The sequence below is a fragment of the Haliotis rubra genome, unplaced genomic scaffold (assembly GCF_003918875.1).
Source record: "Haliotis rubra isolate DU_JTF1 unplaced genomic scaffold, ASM391887v1 Scf396, whole genome shotgun sequence".
In the NCBI taxonomy this organism is placed as follows: domain Eukaryota; kingdom Metazoa; phylum Mollusca; class Gastropoda; order Lepetellida; family Haliotidae; genus Haliotis; species Haliotis rubra.
Window position 1 is genome coordinate 634,894 of NW_025767075.1, and position 20,137 is coordinate 655,030.

The 20,137-nt window shown below is 39.8% G+C and overlaps 1 protein-coding gene across 1 annotated transcript; it reads left to right on the plus strand.

Annotated features, from left to right (window-relative positions):
* Nucleotides 1-345: 345 nt before the first annotated feature.
* LOC124286916 (low-density lipoprotein receptor-related protein 2-like) lies at nucleotides 346-20,064 on the plus strand. Its single transcript, XM_046723372.1, has 16 exons — nucleotides 346-525; nucleotides 1,242-1,452; nucleotides 3,617-3,789; nucleotides 5,945-6,181; nucleotides 6,845-7,013; nucleotides 7,904-8,031; nucleotides 8,427-8,583; nucleotides 9,100-9,209; nucleotides 10,779-10,907; nucleotides 11,633-11,827; nucleotides 13,369-13,611; nucleotides 15,384-15,572; nucleotides 15,850-16,059; nucleotides 16,303-16,512; nucleotides 17,756-17,858; nucleotides 18,734-20,064. The coding sequence occupies exons 1-16, from the start codon at nucleotides 462-464 to the stop codon at nucleotides 18,816-18,818; spliced, it is 2,613 nt and encodes an 870-aa protein (XP_046579328.1). The 5' UTR covers nucleotides 346-461; the 3' UTR covers nucleotides 18,819-20,064.
* Nucleotides 20,065-20,137: the final 73 nt, after the last annotated feature.

The window sequence follows — 20,137 nt, forward strand, 5'->3', positions numbered from 1 at the left end:
CGTCGTCGTCCGTCCAGGGACGTGGGCAGTCACAAAATCTACTCCTTTCTGCTGCTTTCCGATGATACAAATGTGTTCCAGACAGTTTATTATGATCATAGAACTATGAATTGATATATGTTTAACATTTAGACATTAAAGTTATTTCCCATTCTTCCCTACTTGTTTCGAGCAGCATAGCTTACATAACGCAAGGATAAGATGATAGTTGTCTAGTTATCACAATGCTTGCCATTCCGATAAAAAATCCATTCATATCATGCGGACCAACTGGTATGAGTTTGCGTCAACATACCTCGGCGGTATAAGGGAGATATGGTATCTTGATCTGGATATCACCGATTGTCCTTGTACGTAGATATGTGGCTACATAACGTGCCCGTTCCTACAGGCAACAGTGTTCGGTGTTGTACACACCTCTAAATCTCCGAGCATCTCTTACTTGTACCGATCCACCGAATATGTCATACCACAGCCCTTGGTCACCATTGCCACTGCTGCTACTGTTGTCGCATCTCACACAAGGTATGTTGGACAGATCAGATGTAACCGGAGCTTCGAGATACTGCTGTAAATGATGAAGTTGGGTATAGTCAAAGCATCGGATAGGCATCTGCATGTATCTACAAACAGCCAGCATGATAACAATGTGTCCTATCTGTGTCATGTAATATTCAAGCTGATTACTATTTATGATTATCTGACAAACAATTAGGGGATTGAGGGTTGACTGAGATGTTTTGAGTTTCACAAAGAAGACTTGACTTGAACACATCACACATGTATTTTTCTAACATGAACACATCACACATGTATTTTTCTAACATGAACACATTCTACGTTGATGCGTTAACGTTTGGGGCATATTTTTACCACTTGTCTGTGACGGTGGATAAGCGAATATGGTCTGGGCGTTCATTCATTCATTCATTCATCTTCGTACGTTAAACAGTCAACAAAGTACAAACTTTTGTTTTTAAATCGTTACACTGTCTGTTCGACTTGAGAACCAGGGAGAGTAAAGAAAGGAGGTTCCGTTGAATAGCTCACAGGGCACAGTATGGGACGATCATCTGACTCACCTCAGTAGCAAGGCCATCTTCAGAATGACTTATTGTTCCAAACACACTCAATTAACACTTAAGCGACTGAAGGGTGTTACACTGTCCAATGCTTACACATTGACGGAAAACCTTCTGTATATGGTATCTGTACACATTCACACACCTGTATTTTAACAGTGTTACCGATGACGACGGCTGGAACGTCTCTATCCCCTATGTCAACGCCAAACCCTGCTGAAACGTTTGTACGTCTTGTCGGTGGATCTACCTCCTATCAAGGTCGCGTAGAAGTGTACGCTTTTGGGTCATGGGGAACAGTTTGTGACAATACCTGGGACGTCAAAGATGCTGCTGTCGTTTGTTCCATGCTTGGATACTCTGACTTCTCGTAAGTACATAAATTCTATGTTGATGTCCCATGTACATATGCATATGTATCAATAGTCGGAGACATAGGGGTCAAAGTGTACTCCATGCTCCCTCTGACCTCACACATATTCATCATTAGGTTGACGCCCGTGCTTTACTGCGTTATCAAATATTCGCTTCATCACTGGCGACAGTGCACAATCGTGTATTTTATGTACGAGAACAACTTGAAAACAAAAAACCCTCCAGTTTTTACTCATGTTTACTCGATACAAAATAGTTTCGAAACTCTGTGGCCGGACATCAATATCTTTACCTGTACAGGCAGAAATATTTACGTATATTAGACTCCATTCTGATAGACTTGTCCCCATGTGTAAATCAGCCACCATTTGAGCCGCCTTGAATCTATAACTGTTTGAAGATGACCCCAATGAAGGATTGCATTCTGACTGTTTAAAGCACTTTCGTATTTTAAACCCATGACACTCCTTGATACTCTAGTTTGGTTTAGTATTCACACTTATTATCATGTTCCGTCTAGGCGTCATTGGTGTAGTGTGTTGTTTGATAGTGGATGAAGATGAAACACCATTGTTGTCAACAGATGGTTGGTTATGTATGAAGATGGTACACCATTGTTGTCTACAGATGGTTGGTTGTGTATGAAGATTGTACACCATTGTTGTCTACATACGGTTGGTTGTGTATGAAGATGGTACACCATTGTGGTCTACAGACGGTTGGTTATGTATGAAGATGGTACTCAATTGTTGTCTACAGACGGTTGACTATGTATAAACATTGTACACCATTGTTGTCAACAGATGGTTGGTTATGTATGTAGATGGTACACTATTGTTGTCTACAGACGATTGACTATGTATAAAGATTGTACACCATTGTTGTCGGGGCGGTTGGTTATGTATGAAGATTGTACACCATTGTTGTCTACAGATGGTTGGTTATGTATGTAGATGGTACACCATTGTTGTCTACAGATGGTTGGTTATGTATGAAGATGGTACACCATTGTTGTCTACAGATGGTTGGTTATGTATGAAGATGGTACACCATTGTTGTCTACAGATGGCTGGTTATGTATGTAGATGGTACACCATTGTTGTCTACAGATGGTTGGTTATGTATGAAGATGGTACACCATTGTTGTCTACAGACGGTTGGTTATGTATGAAGATTGTACACCATTGTTGTCTACAGATGGTTGGTTATGTATGTAGATGGTACACCATTGTTGTCTACAGATGGTTGGTTATGTATGAAGATGGTACACCATTTTTGTCTACAGACGGTTGACTATTTATAACGATTGTACACTATTGTTGTCAACAAATGGTTGGTTATGTATGAAGATGGTACACCATTGTTGTCTACAGACGGTTGACTATTTATAACGATTGTACACTATTGTTGTCAACAAATGGTTGGTTATGTATGAAGATGGTACACCATTGTTGTCAACAGATGGTTGGTTATGTATGAAGATGGTACACCATTGTTGTCTGCAGATGGTTGGTTATGTACGAAGATGGTACACCATTGTTGTCTGCAGATGGTTGGTTATGTACGAAGATGGTACACCATTGTTGTCAACAGACGGTTGGTTATGTATGAAGATGGTACACCATTGTTGTCTACAGATGGTTGGTTATGTATGGAGATGGTACACCATTGTTGTCAACAGATGGTTGGTTATGTATGAAGATGGTACACCATTGTAGTCTACAGACGGTTGACTATTTATAACGATTGTACACTATTGTTGTCAACAAATGGTTGGTTATGTATGAAGATGGTACACCATTGTTGTCTACAGACGGTTGGTTATTTATGATTTTACAGATTGTTGTCAAACAAATGGTTGGTTATGTTGTAGATGTCAACAGATGGTTGGTTATGTATGAAGATGGTACACCATTGTTGTCTACAGACGGTTGACTATTTATAACGATTTTACACTATTGTTGTCAACAAATGGTTGGTTATGTATGAAGATGGTACACCATTGTTGTCTACAAATTGTTGGCTATGTTTGAAGTTGGTACACCATTGTCGCCAACAGTGCTGCGTACGCTTATCTGTGTGAAGGACGATGGTTCTCCAATGGTGTCTCCTCGTATCTGTGTGTTGTAAGATGTGACATGCTTGTTGTGTCCACTTAGATCCGGAGGTTCTATCCAGCGCCAGGCAGCCTTTGGGGAAGGCACAGATCCAATACGGGTGCAAGGTTTGGCATGTCTTGGATCAGAGGTCTCCATCACACAGTGTCCTGTTGGCGGATGGGGAGCAGGTAGTTGTGGCCATGACCAGGACGCTGGTGTCACGTGCTCATCAGGTTGGTTTCAGCCTATCCCGTGTTTACTTACATGGAGGCCGTCGATGTCATAAGCTTAATAGTAACATAACAAAAACATGCCTGCTCGCATATACGTCAAGTTGCTCAAATATTAACATGTATCTCATTATAAGGACTCGATTCAGTGGCATGTCTGCATATCCGCATCACGGGCCCTCGTGTCTTTGCGAGGGTTAAAGATTTTAAGAAAGCTAAAAAACATTTGAGGACTCGAAATGCTTTACAGTATAATACATTATGACAAGGCCGGACAGTTCGGTGTACCCCACCTCCCTGCTTTGCCGATCGCTACGCTAGGGTACACCGAAGTGTCCGGCCTTGTCATAATGTATTGTACTGTGTAGCATTTCGAGTCGTGGGTCATCATTTGTTTTGTTTTAATCTTTAATCTTCGCAAAGACACGAGGGCCGGTGATCTGCATGTGCACACAAACAAGATGATGATTGTATCGTGAATGTGTCAATGTATATGATTTGTAGCTACGCGTAGGATTTTCGCATCAGAGATGCATATTAAAGTCTCCAAGTGATAGTTGAAATGCCCTCGTGGTCCAACCCATAATTGCCCAGATAATTATCTCACAAACTACAAGTCCCAAATCTCCACGAGAACTGGAGAAAAAAATGTCATCCCTGTTTAATATTAAACAAATTAAACAATAATCCAAACAGCCAATGTGAATCGAACGAATTACACGTGTTATAGCAGGGATAATCTATATATAGGTCACACGCTTGCTTTCTTTACCATTTGTACTAATTAGCGTGTGCTTCGTCATGCTCCAACGCACACAGTGACTTGGTTCGTTCTCAGCGCAACTTCGGCTGCGTTTAACAGTACTTCAGCCAATTTATTGTTTCAGTCGGAATTTTACAATGAATGAATGAATGAATTATAGCAAGAATTAAGAGCAGGAATTATAGGTCAATGAGTGAAAGTAAAAAAGAAAAACAACAAAGGAAAGAAATACATGTGTGAGCGAATAAAAGGATACATGATACACCACGGCCATCCATCCACAAACATGTTAAAGAACGCAAAACTATCGCTAGAACACATGTGTTAAAATTTAGCTGTCCTATTTTTAAAAATTTACTTTGAGACATTTTTCACATTAGTAATTAATTCAGATATCTTATTGCATGTGTGGAATGGCATGGACATTGACAGAATGTTAACTGACACTGTCACACACACCTCGAAAACAGAAAGTTTAGAACTATCACAAAGCCTTGTAAACACCTTTCCAGTTTTGTCACATACTAGGATCAACAAGAAAGAAAGCAGTTTTAGAACTATAACACTCAAGCATCACAAGCATCAATGGCGGATCAGAACAGATCGGCGATATGGTTATTTTTCACATACATCAAATACACCCTAACAGTTTTAAGTTATAAATCTATCACTATTTCTTGCAAAAAACTTTCAACTAAAGGTATATTTCCGTTCTAAAAATTAAACGAATATGTGAAAAAAGTTTTTAGTGATAGAATTTAATCTTTCTTTGCTGTGTACCGAGAATTGAAGCCAGTGAGCTGCAGCATGCCGACTTGAAAATTTACTACAAATCTACTGTGCTAATACTGACACTAATAACAGTTATGTGACTTAAAATGAAGTGACAGAATAGGTAACTTATCTGCTACATGTAGGTTTTCAGTTGTCACAACACTCAGCGAATGTAATCAGCTGTTGAAAATAAACCGGGCTCAATCTTAAAACCTACGCAGCCGCCATATTGGCTACACTGGTCACTTGACGAGCCGAGGCATACACTAAAGGGCTTTTTGAGAAGTGACCACTCCCTGTTATATAGTCGCCCTGGTTCTAGTGGCATTCAGTCAGGACAGCCTTCGTTTTCAAGACACAGTCAAATTTCATTGGTGGCGTCCAACATGTGATAACCACGCAGAATAAAACATACAGATCACTAATTTACACACATTTATATATATCACACAGACAGGCTGTACACTTAAAAGCAGCAATATATATATTCGGGCGACATGAGGGAGCGGAATGGGACAATAGGCTTCACTGTGACATGAGGCTATTCCTTTTCACTTTGAAATAATTCATTGCATAAATATATATTATGAGATCCATAAATGATGCTCTTATCCATTTCAGCACAGCGCCCCAATGACTTCCTCCTCATAACAGATTCGGCAGATAAGAAGATCTACCGTATGGATGGCAGCACCTACAGCTATGTGAACATACCAGTGTCCTCAGCAGACAGTCCCGTGGCCATTGGTTATGACTTTGTAGATGGACGAGTCATTTGGACAGACGTTGGTTCCAAACAAATTCGCAGTGTGACACTTTCTGGCACAACGGAGAAAGTTATCTGGCAGCTTAATGCAGGTAACAGTCCGTGGCCTTTCATTCATTTATTCCTCACGTTCCCATTTTTCCCATTGAAACACTCATAGACACATACGCACAGACACACAACAAAAGTTAACAAATCAAGGCCATTATTATGCAGTATGCCAAGGGCCACGGATTGTCTGTTTCCTTCTGGAGAGTCCCTAGTTTAGTTGTTGGCGATCTATAGCCAGTTTTTATATTGTATTGTCCAAATAGTGCTATTAGTTTTAATTTTCCACACTAGTTTTAGTTGTAATTGTGATCGTCGACAGGTTTTTATAATATACATCAATTCCTCTTCAATGCCACATATGTACTCGTCACGATATGGCTGAAATATTGCCGATGTGACGTTAAATAATAACTCGGTCACTCACTTTCAATTAATCAATCCCATTTCATTTCATTCAAAGTGCAAACATGCAGCAACTTCGTCCAAATATTTAAAAGATATACATTTGTAAAAGTTAAATTAATCTGAATTTTATATCAGCGTCCACCCGTTGATGGTTATGCAAACACTTACACACACCAGCACCGTCCGTCAAGTGTAACAATCACGCAGTTGACAAACCACTCAATTCCCATTCGGTTAATACAAGGAAGTCATGCTGAAGACCATGCTCACACTAAAAAATGTCCTTCATATATCGACAGTGGCTGTGCCCAATGGTATCACCGTCGACCCAGTGACACGCTTAATATTCTACACAGACACTGGCAACAACATCATTGGACTGATGACAATTGACGGCTTTGCTCATCTCACTATTGTCAAGGAAGATCTGGATGAACCCAGGGCCATTGTAGCTGACTCATCCACTGGGTTGGTACACACATCTGTCATGTAGGGCTACCTATAACGATGCTCATAAGTTACTGTTAAGTTCATATGCATCCCAATTTATTTATGAAGATCCGTGATATAAGAAACATTGAAGAAATATCACCCAATCATCCTACAGCCAAATATATTTATATATACATGTGCTGATAAAAATGAAAAATAAAATAACAACCCAAAAAAACAATAAAATTAAGATTTGAACAAAAGGTGGTGTTATTTTCAAGACCTAACCCGGCATCATCAGCATTTTGATAGAAATGGTATCATCGCTTCCGTCATTGCTGCCCCGTGATCTATCATAAGATTGCAATATGTTTTACTATTCATATGGATATGTACATTGATATTGAACAGACTCTTCTCTTTTTGGTCTCATAACATAGCTTCAGTTGGTAATTTTTTCTGCCGGGATATTACTTTACGTTATCGCTCGTGCCACGTTGGACTGTGGTTCATGGTACACATGGTTACGTTTTTATCTTGGTGTCGGGGTGAAAAGTAACAGCATCGATTATTACCTATCACCAATGTGACTTCATAGGACAATCCTTCTTGTAATATTTTACGAATGTAGTCTAGAATCTGTTCCAAAGTTATTGGAAGCAAAGTGCGTAAACATTTTTAATGTAACCGAAAATTGAGTGGGTAAGTGATTTCAAACTTCTTAATTCATGAACATATCAACGAACTGATTCATAGATGTGATATTATTGTCAGTGTATCAACTGTAGTACTGACAGTGAACATATGTTAGTTCATTAGAATTAATTACGATGCTGACTTGAATCCTTTAAATATATTCAATGTCTGGTTGTGGTAGTAACAGATCACCAACGGCTTGCCCCAAGTGTTGTCATTCTATCCCCCAGACTTATCTACTGGTGTGACTACGGAGACAGCCCAAAGATCGAGAGAGCGTCATATGACGGGTCGGTGAGAACCCCTATTGTTACAAAGAATCTTGTTCGACCGACAGGCATCGCCATCAACTCCGACGGTAGTTCATTCCACGTCTCTTTTGTTTTGGTGTTAATGAATATAACATAGTACCAGTATATAAACCCAAAACATAAAACGTATAAAGGGGCATTTCTGCTATCAAAGAGATATTTGCAGGGATTCACCTCAGTACATGTAGGTGATTACTGAACCATGTGAAGGGTCCCGGTAACGCTTCTAGCGCAAACTAATATTTACATATGTCAACTTACCGAAAAAACATTAGCTGCATATTGAATGTTACCATCATATAAAGGACATGGTGTTATTGCAGCTGATTACAGTGGTCAGTCGGTTCAGGATATATCAATTTACCATTGTCTTCCACCTTATCCCACATACACAGCATGAAAGAGGACATGTAACTAATGGTATTTTCTTGCTGTGTTGCAGGCAATGAACTATTCTGGTGTGATGAGGGTTCTGGTACGATTGAAAAGTCTCGGCTTGACGGTCGCAACCGCGTCGTTTTGTCTTCCAGTGTGGGATCTCAGTATTTCGGCATTATATATTTCAGCGATTATCTTTTCTTCACCGACTGGAGCAAACAGTAAGTCGACCCAGTGCTTCATTACATAGTTTAGGGCTCAGTTAACACTTGTCAGTCACCCGTCTGCCCCAACAGTAGGTGCATGCTTTGCTTCAGTGAACATTTTTCAGTCATCTAACTGTCCCTGTTTGAGGTGTATGCATTGTTTCAGTAAACACTTGTCAGTCATCTGCTTCTCACTGCCGCAGACTTTACCAACAGTGTTCCAGTAAACACTGAGAGTCACCTGTCTTCCCCTGTCACTGGTTCAAACAGTGCTTCAGTAAACACTCGACAGTCACCTGCCTGTCCCTGCCACTGGTTCAAACAGTGCTCCAGTAAACACTGGTAGTCACCTGTCTTCCCCTGTTACTGGTTCAAACAGTGCTCCAGTAAACACTCGACAGTCGCCTGTCTGTCCCCGTAGGTGCAAACAACATTTTAGTAAACACTTCTAAGTCTCCCCCTTAAACACGACTGAAAACCGTATTTTATCTTTTATAACGTTCGCTACACATTTGGATTTTGAAAATGCAGCACTGTATTTCGGATGAACGATGACGGCAGTGGACTAACCACAGTGGGGCCAGGTGGGTTTGGGCGCCTCAACGACATCCACTATCACAGAGACGGGTGGGGCCCATCAGGTACGTGAGGCCATATCATTCGATCTAATCCTGACGATGATTAATATAAGTCACTTACGTGACCTGCCAGGAGGTAATTTACATCTTTCCTACACTGCGTGAACAACAGCATTAGAACAATGTCTGAATACAAAAACGTGAAATAGTTCCATTGAAATATTGTCTTGTTATGAACGCCACATTAGAGTGTCTAATCCAGGTGCCTATGATGTTGCAGGTATCAAATACAGTAGTTTCCTCAGCTCTGTTTGCTGCTGAAGTGACAATGGTTGATTAGGTTGCAATATTGGAAGAGATCATTTTGTAAAGTGGTATGAAGAACTGGCGGAACTTGTTACCGACTCACGAATTAAAATTCGTCAAGAATTCCATATTCATAAGAACCCCATTGTACAAGTCCGACTATATCAGGTGTTTCTTCATTAGAGTAGTGATGATACCAGGCACACACCTGCCCCAAACACATGCAAAGGTCTTTACCTTTGTTTATCTGACAAAAGTCACTGGGTATAACTCTGTTATAGACTGGTCGAATTGTAAACACCCTCCATATGTCTAACATAAAACATTTTGAAAGGGCTCCTTGAAATACTACATGACACTGAGCAAGGGACTTGTGTGAGGCGGGTACAGGTAGTAAGAAGTTGTACAACGAGGTAATGCCACATTAACACAAAGTTAACCTTGCACGTCATTAGCATTCTGACATTGTCCGGATCCCTACTCTGACAGAGATCCAGTAACGCACAACCCTTTTCTCTTTAACGCTACAATACGCGTAGTTAAGAATTAGTGTCGATGCGGACTGTCATGTGTCTTTCTGTAACCATTTACTTGGTCTTGTCTAAATTATCTGCATCATTTTTAAAGCCAGTAATTATTTTGGCACATAATGACGTGCAGAGGATATTTTCTCCAGTCTGTTGTAATTACGTCCATGGCATCTACATGTATGAATGAGATACGGTGATCGGTGTAATACCAAGCTGTGCTACACATACGGATGGTGACAGGTCATAAAATAGGCTGATAACGCAATAGTACATGTTGATTTTATCACATCTAGATATGACATGATAACGCCTCTTGTTATAGAATGGCAAAAACTCATCGTTTAGTTATCTTTAGCACTGATTTAATCATTTACTACAATGTCAACAATGTTGTTGTGATAGTGATCGGCAGAAGGTATTACACGTGTATCACGATCAATATGGTCATTAAATTGGTCGTTATTATGCTGAAGGAAAAAAATAAAGGATCGCATCTATTGTCTGACATATATACATACAATAAGGACACTGATTGGAAGTATGCCTAGGCGTTGCCAGACAGTTGCGAGAGCACATGGGGGACATACTCGATACTGACTCTCTTCATATAAACTGAAAACAATGACTCAAGTCTGTTATGTTTGACGTGATTAAAATCTGAAATTTTATGCGATCTCTTATGTTTTTCTTTCACTATAATTATTTTGAATTATTTAGAGACCAGATTTGAAGGGAAAGTGTTTTTAGTTTCTTGCGACGCAAGCCTTTAAGCCATGTGTATTTCCTTTACCCTCAGGTACCAACGGATGTAGTAATGGACGTGGTGGCTGCAGTCACATCTGTCTGCCTAACCCTGACAAGGGTTTCTTCTGTGTTTGCCCTGACGGCCTGACCCTCCAGCCAGACGGACTCACCTGTGGCAGAAGTCAGTTGTTCCCAGTAAAGGAACTTGTAGTTAACTCTCAGGTTCAAACCATGCGAAACCAGATTAGTTTTGATAAATGTGTTACGTTTGTTCACAAATCAATAATCATTTTAGATTCGAACCTACGATCATCGAATTCGTGTATGATCGATAACTGTCCTTAATCTTTGTACTGTTTCCATTTAAGACGTTTAAATCTTTCACTCCACATTCTCCTGCTTTATATGTTCATAATTTATATACACGTGGAAGATAGATTTAGTATTATATCGTCTGTCACAATACATCACTATTTTCAAAAACAAAATAAAGGGTGCTCTTCCTGTCCTTAAATCATGAAGATTGTGTTTTCAGAACGATACACCACCACGTAAATGCTCCCTAAATGCAGTGTTTAGTAATTAAGTAACGCGTACTATACCACACATGACCATTTCACGCTCTACACTAATTTGGTGTTTCACCAAACTAGTCTTATTCAGGTATATGTTAAACAATGTTGTGTATCATGAATGGTAATGTGCACATCTATTCCGTTTGAACGTGTGCCAATGTCAGTGTCGTTATATAGCTGACGTATTGCTGAATGCAGCGTTAAAGAACAAACAAACCTATTATCAACGTTCTTAATGATGGCCATGGCACTCTGCTCTGTCTTCAAACCTGTCCGATTTAACTGTGTGTTCTTCCATGGTAGATATGATGAACATCTTTCTTTATTATAGCCAAGCCGTGCCCGGTTCTGTTTTCCCCGAAGTATGGTTCTGTGTCCCCAAGCAACTGCACAGGGTATGAAGCCACGGTAGGGACGTACTGCACGGTCACCTGCATGCCAGGCTTCTCTCTCATTGGTCAGTCAAATCTACAATGCATGAGCAATGGGCAGTGGAACAACATCGGAGCTCCGCTTATATGTCAGGGTGAGACACCCTAATGGACGTAGAATACCCTATAGTGTGAACATAACCTGTATAAATGAATCCAGTATATTGGGTTCCAGACGTGTGTTACAATCTCAGGATCAAGCGTGTTTAATATTGTTAAGTAGATGTCACATGGACATAGAATACCCATTAGTGTGAACATAACGTGTATAAATGAATCCTGTATATTGAGTTCCCGACGTGTGTTACAATCTCAGGATCATAAGTGTTTAATATTGTTAAGTAGATGTCACATGGACATAGAATACCCATTAGTGTGAACATAACGTGTATAAATGAATCCTGTATATTGGGTTCCCGACGTGTGTTACAATCTCAGGATCATAAGTGTTTACTATTGTTAAGTAGATGTCACATGGACATAGAATACCAATTAGTGTGAACATAACGTGTATAAATGAATCCTGTATATTGGGTTCCCGACGTGTGTTACAATCTCAGGATCATAAGTGTTTAATATTGTTAAGTAGATGTCACATGGACATAGAATACCAATTAGTGTGAACATAACGTGTATAAATGAATCCTGTATATTGAGTTCCCGACGTGTGTTACAATCTCAGGATCCTAAGTGTTTACTATTGTTAAGTAGATGTCACATGGACATAGAATACCCATTAGTGTGAACATAACGTGTATAAATGAATCCTGTATATTGAGTTCCCGACGTGTGTTACAATCTCAGGATCATAAGTGTTTAATATTGTTAAGTAGATGTCACATGGACATAGAATACCCATTAGTGTGAACATAACGTGTATAAATGAATCCTGTATATTGGGTTCCAGACGTGTGTTACAATCTGAGGATCAAACGTGTTTAATATTGTTAAGTAGATGTCACATTGACATAGAATACCCATTAGTGTGAACATAACGTGTATAAATGAATCCTGTATATTGGGTTCCCGACGTGTGTTACAATCTCAGGATCGACATGTTTACTATTGTTAAGTAGATGTCACATGGACATAGAATATCCATTAGTGTGAACATAACGTGTATAAATGAATCTTGTATATTGAGTTTCCGACGTGTGCTAAAAAACAGGATCGACATGTTTACTATTGTTACAGTAGATGTCAGAAATTAGACGCGATCGATGCTTTGACAGTCGGAGATTGGCATGTTCAAATACTTAATTCTTGGAGACTGGTGTGATAAAAGTCAAATTAAGTAGATATTTTCAACAATGTGTAATTCATAGATACAAAGACGATCCAGAAATGATAGATTATTTTGTATAATTTGAATTACAAAAAAGTTGATTTTTAGATATATATGCGTCAGAATTGAAATACGTTGACAGTGGTTTGAATGTGAGAGACAGGTGTGTTTGATAAGCTTGGAATTGATTGCTACAAATGGATGTTTTCAATAACGTGAGTATAAGATATTTTTTTATCAGAATTGTAACGTATTGAGTATTCCCCGAATATAGAGTACTTGTCATTTATGTTCTTGTTTTGCCAACATTCAAACTTTCTTTCACCTCACACAGTGCGTTACTATTGTCAGACACACAAGGTCCTAACATCACTTGCCCACAGGACGTGTTCGTCAAGGCACCCAAAGGACATGAGACAGCCACAGTCAACTGGACACAACCCGCAGCAACCGATAACACTGGCCAGTATGTGAACATATTTCAGAGTCAGACGCCACCACTTAACCTAGGTGATGGAGTTTACACCGTCACAGTGGATGCAGCAGATGTATCGGGCATTACAAGTAATTGCGTCTTCAAGATTACAGTCACAGGTAAGTGCAGGGGAAAATAGTGTGCATTTCCATACTTTTGTCTTCAAGATAGCAGTTACAGGTAAATGTAGTGGAAATATCGATCATTACAGGTACTTGTGTCTTCAAGATAGCAGTTACAGGTGAATGTAGTGGAAATGTCGAACATTACAGTTACTTGTGTTAAGGTGAACATCACATCAAAGGTGAGTGTTTTGAAAATAGCGAAATATTACCAGTGCTTGTGCCTTTGGGATAATAGTGACAGGTAAGTGTGGTGGAAATATCGGGTAACCAGGACTTGTGTCTTCAAGATGACAGTCACGGGTTTGTGCAGGGGACATACAGGTAATTGTGTCTTCAAGATGACAGTCACGGGTTTGTGCAGGGGAAATATCGGACATTACAGGTAAGAGTGTCTTCAAGATAATAGTCACGGGTTTGTGCAGGGGAAATACATGTAAATGTGTCTTCAATATGACAGTCACGGGTTTGTGCAGGGGAAATACAGGTAATTGTGTCTTCAAGATGACAGTCACGGGTTTGTGCAGGGGAAATACAGGTAACTGTGTCTTCAAGATGAGTCACGGGTTTGTGCAGGAAATACAGGTAATTGTGTCTTCAAGATGAGTCACGGGTTTGTGCAGGGGAAATACAGGTAATTGTGTCTTTAAGATGAGTCACGGGTTTGTGCAGGGGAAATACAGGTAATTGTGTCTTCAAGATGACAGTCACGGGTTTGTGCAGGGGAAATACAGGTAATTGTGTCTTCAAGATGACAGTCACGGGTTTGTGCAGGGGAAATACAGGTAATTGTGTCTTCAATATGACAGTCACGGGTTTGTGCAGGGGAAATACAGGTAATTGTGTCTTCAAGATGAGTCACGGGTTTGTGCAGGGGAAATACAGGTAATTGTGTCTTCAAGATGAGTCACGGGTTTGTGCAGGGGAAATACAGGTAATTGTGTCTTCAGGATGACAGTCACGGGTTTGTGCAGGGGAAATATTGGACATTACATGTAAGTGTGTCTTCAAGATAACTGTTACAAGTGAGTGTAGTTGAAATATCGGACATTACAGGTAAGTGTGTCTTCAAGATGACAGTCATGGGTTTGTGAAGGAGAAATATCGGACATTACAGGTAAATGTGTCTTTAAGATTACTGTTACAGGTGAGTGTGTGGGGAAATATCGGACATTGCAGGTAATTGTGTCTTCAAGATAACGGTTACAGGTGAGTACGGGGGGAAATATCGGACATTACAGGTAAGTGTGTCTTCAAGATAACGGTTACAGGTGAGTGTGGGGGGAAATATCGGACATTACAGGTAAGTGTGTCTTCACGATAATAGGTGCAGGTGAGTGTAGGGGGAAATGTCGGACACTACAGGTAATTGTGTCTTCAAGATAACGGTTACAGTAGAGTGTGATGGAAATATCGGACATTACAGGTAAGTGTGTCTTCACGATAATGGGTGCAGGTGAGTGTAGGGGGAAATGTTGGACACTACAGGTAATTGTGTCTTCAAGATAACGGTTACAGGAGAGTGTGAAGGAAATATCGGACATTACAGGTAAGTGTGTCTTCACGATAATGGGTGCAGGTGAGTGTAGGGGGAAATGTCGGACACTACAGGTAATTGTGTCTTCAAGATAACGGTTACAGTAGAGTGTGATGGAAATATCGGACTAATATAGGCAAGTATTGCCAGATACCGAACTGTTTCACAACACATGATATCCAAACATTCCTAACTGCATTACAGAAAATGTTTCCGTGTGTTTTGTGTGTAGTGGTGGCATGCACAGACTTCATCCCCCCTCCAAACGGATACATTGATTCAACCATCTGCCGGTCGTTCTATGGATCAACTTGTCACATCAACTGTCGCCCTGGTTACACTCTGTCTGGTCCACGTAACGTAACATGTGACCTCAATAACGCTGGACAAGCTCAGTGGACAAGTGGTACCACGTGTAAAGGTCCGTAGTAACTGATTTGTCAAAAACATTTTTTCGAACTATTACTCAATATGTGATCAGTTTTATTGTGTGTTTTTATTGGGCTTTTAAACATAGAATTATATCTGAAAATGCACACAAATGTTATTTCGAACAAGCTCCCTACATCACATTAAGGAAGCACTCTATTCTGAAATTTTGAAAAACTCGTAAGACATTTAGTCCTAAGCCTGGTGTTATCCCTCACAATATCCAGACGAATACACATTTCATTGACATGGAACAAATCTCCCTACAGCTATCATCTGTCCAGCTCCACCGACTCCAGTCCACGGCAGATTTCTGAGCTGTGAAACGCCTTACAACTACCAGGAGCTGTGTGAGCAGACCTGTCAGTCTGGCTTCTCGCCTTCAAGTGGGACGACGATCAGGCGTTGTGAAGGAGGTACTTGGTCAGGCGAACAGCTTGTCTGCACCAAGACTAATGACACCAGCATTGTAACACCTAGTAAGTTTTATCATTTTATCATAATCATTATTGAAAGTTCTCACTGTCCATGTATGTTACAACACAGGTATTTCTGATCTATTTAATTCTGCATATTTGTTGGTGTAGTTATATAAAAAACTTAGATACTTGGGTTTGATGCTCACAATACCATCTGTCGTCACACCAACACCCTGTAACTGTTACAAAGAGATGAGATTTACAGGAATGGCAGGAATGGGTTCATCATTATTTCCTTTACAGACAATTCATGTCCCGCCATGGTAAAACCAAGTCATGGTAACATCCTTCCAAGTGCTTGTGTCGGCACCGACCTGGTACCGGGGAGTCGCTGTACACTGACCTGTGACTCGGGGTATCAAGCATTGTCCACAAACACCCTGACCTGCAGCAGCGACGGGAGATGGACTCCCTCTGCCAACCCGCTGCTGTGTCTGTCTTCCAATGCATTAGGTAACTGTTTCAGAAAAACGCCTCATGTTGCTGTATATTTCTGCACGCATGTATGTGTGTTCGTATATATACATTGCAGATATCAGAGTGTGGGATAAACTTAAGCAGCACGTCAGGAATATCTCAGCCGTATTGTGCATATAAACCACATAAAAACGGGCATCGAAGGACAATACAAAAATAGCAAGATACAACTAGTTTGAGAACCTGAAGTAAGACAGCCTTCGAATTATATTATCACTCTTCAAAACGATTGATGTTTTGGAGTGGTCTGCAACAACAACTAAAAAACCCACCAAAAAACGAGTGAATATGTTTATGAAGTAAAAGTAAATACTTGAACAACTGAATATGAACCTTAACCTAACACTTACATGACATGCAAACCAACAAGGAAGACATGCATCATATAGTGTTATTCAAGTGGTATATCCTGTAGCAGTTGCAGAGCGGGAACCCATGTCATGATCGTGTTCCAGGCGGATGTCAGTACTTCATTGTTGAAATGTCTTTGTTCTCATGCCAGACTGACAAATTGATATCAGGCCAAAGTGTATGAGCCCTCATTTTATATATAACAATTAAATCAAAGACTAACCAACTTGCACCAGCTGTGTACACTTATGTGTCAGAAGAGTCTTTAAATTGGTGTCAAGAACACACACGTGAAATGGCGGATGCATTAAATTTTGAGCGGACATACAATTTTAGTAACAGCTGGTCTACAGAGCACTGATGTTAATTTGTAAATGCTGGTCCTGGTTTCTTATCCAATCTTAATGTATACTGTATCAACATTTAGCTGTCATTGGGGACACTCTCTTCAAATTGGCTTCAATCAAGCTTACTCATGCTGCATGTATGCTCATAAAACAGGATGATGCCTTTCGTAAGCTTGTGATTGCAAGAGATATAGGAGCTAGCTTCGGGCGACATGAAAGCTGCATGGTATCTATGTAAGAGTCAGGCCTCTTCAACAATGAATTTATATCTGTAAAATATCAGTTGATATACATGTTGATATTGTCGATGTTGATCTTGCAGTTGATCTTGCAGTTGGTGGCTGAACTATTTACCGCACATGGGCGCCATATACACCACCGGTCGTTTTAATGTTGATACTAACAAGTCTATGCATCTTTAACTGACGCATCTGCCAGTAGATACGCATGCTGGGTATTGGTGATGATAACTCCAGTGCCTCCAAGTTGTTTGTACAATGTCTGTGCGATTGTATTTTCAGGTTCAGCACCCGACAATTCAACACCAGTGGTGGCTGGGTCCGTGACTGGTGTTATAATAGTCGTGTTGATAATCGCTGGCGCAATACTTCTTCATCTACATCTGTGAGTACACCCACCGTACCATGGATGTGAAGTTTTACAAGGTCCAAACTGACCTCAACCAGTATAGTGTTTGAGGGGTGATACTTTGCGGATGCTTCAAGTGTGTAGTGTTGAAGCTTGGTCGGTATGTACTTGGTTGGTGAAATCCCATGACAATATCGTCAAGGCGATATGTTGGCAAAGTCCCTATACACGTAATGATATACCTCCGCCAGACATATATTGTCATCTACAATGAGGGGTCATTGATGAACGGAAATGAACAAATGCTGACGAGTCTGAATATATGTTTGAATACAAATAACGAATTTAACTGAATATAGACTGTTTAAAGGCTTCGTTCCAATTAGTTTTGCAATACTGTTCTAGCAGTGTGAATAAATAAAAAGCGACCAAGGCTACCTGTTCCAATATAATAATAGAATCCGTTTTGGAACATTCACGATCGCCTGTGATCAAAACGTCGGAACACGTAGGATATACAACCTGTGGTTGCCTAACACAGCTAAACGGATATAATGATCAGGCATGTTGACTTAGTCGCCTGGGTGTCATAATTGACTTTTACAGTGATAGATGCTCAAAATGTCAGTCATTGGAGTATCTGGTCTCTGTATGTCGAATATTGTAGAGTATCTCGTGCAAGAGAAAAGCAATTATGCTGTTACCGTATACCGGGAAATTTTCGAGGTATCTAATTTTCGAGGTTTTCGAGGTTAGAAACGCAACCTCGAAAATATTATATCCATGAATTTTTTCCGAACTTCAAACCTTTGGGTTAGATTTCCTATCGATAAGCATTTCAACTGCTGGCAACCAATGACTTCCTGACATGCGCATTAACTCTTTATGCTGTTATTTATTCTCTTTTTCAGGAAACGCCGTCCAGGAGGTTACGTCTACAAGTCTCAGGAAAGCACTAATGGAATAGAAAACCCAACCTTTGACAGCGAGAGTTAGCATGACTGAGATAATCTCGTTCCACGGTACACTTTTCAGAAGACTGTTACACATTTTGGCCATCTCTTGTCATTGCGGATCAAGCTGAATGGCGTGTCGGTCCTCTGGAAGAATTCAATAATTGGCGTATGAACATCAAAACCAGAACGACAACTCTTGTTTCTGTTTAGTAAGTGTGTATTTACTTCATTGACGAAACACAATGGGTTATGACAAAGGTGACGCAGTGTGTACATTCTAGGTATTGAGATGTGCAATTTCGCGTGGAAAATTAGTATATGATCCGCTAATTTACTCTGAGTACAGTCATGGAAAATGTCTACTTGACAATCTCACAATGTTTGAAGATGTGTCGGCAATATGGTCAGGCTACACTATTTAGCATCAGACAAATGTCATGTTGTAGCTCTTAAAATTAAATAATATCAAAGTATACTATGCCACAAATGATCAGAATGGGTCTTTTTGGTTAATTAATGCCATTTGTATTGTTTCTGTAAGGAGGATAACTCGACAATGTCTAGGATTCCATAGTATACTGACTTCGTTCCGACTAGTCTTTATGTAGCAGAATACATGGCCTCGTTGAGTTTGGAGACATTTCAGGTTTTTTCTGTTATCAGTTGATGCTCTTTAATGTATATGTTTGGTTATTCAATCAGTGGAAAAGAGATTTTGTTTAGGGCTTGGTGGTGGAATTTTATATGGCAAAGTTACATCTCAGTTATGTCCCTTTATGTAATATTTACATCACTAAGGAAGTGAGGTTGAACAGTTGGGCCTTAGTTCCACTCATGCACAGTGTGATCAGTCTCTGATTGGGTTTAATGTGTTTATGTATATGGGTTAACCTTAGTGTCTTATGACAGTTTACATCCAGCCTCAACACAGCAGAACTTACAATCTACACAGAATAATGTTAGTTTATACTTATTTCCCAAATAATAAGCTAAAGCTTAAGGTTACATATTCAAGACTAATATTATAATGTGTGAATAACGCTTATGAAATACCTTAAAATTGATAAATTAGTCATTAACATTTGCCATTATTGTATACATTGGGAGAGTATGCATCTGTAGTTTTCTGAAACTGGCAAATGTTGATTACTGATGCCAATGGGTAGAAGAATACCACGTATTAATATACTATGTGAATGTTCCTGACTGTAATGTTTGGGCAATGCAAATGTGTAGATATTTTAAATAATGAATGCAGATAATATATATATTGGGGATAGTTGTCATTATGAATTGTTATTTATTTGTTAAATGTTGCAGGGTGAGTATCCTCACCCCCACCAGCGTTGTGTTGTGAGA

What these genes read in the sequence shown, in the direction of transcription:
- LOC124286916 (XM_046723372.1), top strand. Translation starts at nt 462, where the DNA reads ATGTCATACCACAGCCCTTGGTCACCATTGCCACTGCTGCTACTGTTG. An exon ending in CTTGGATACTCTGACTTCTC is followed by an intron (nt 1,453 to 3,616) that starts GTAAGTACATAA and finishes GTGTCCACTTAG; the next exon opens with ATCCGGAGGTTCTATCCAGC. An exon ending in TCTGTCTTCCAATGCATTAG is followed by an intron (nt 16,513 to 17,755) that starts GTAACTGTTTCA and finishes TTGTATTTTCAG; the next exon opens with GTTCAGCACCCGACAATTCA.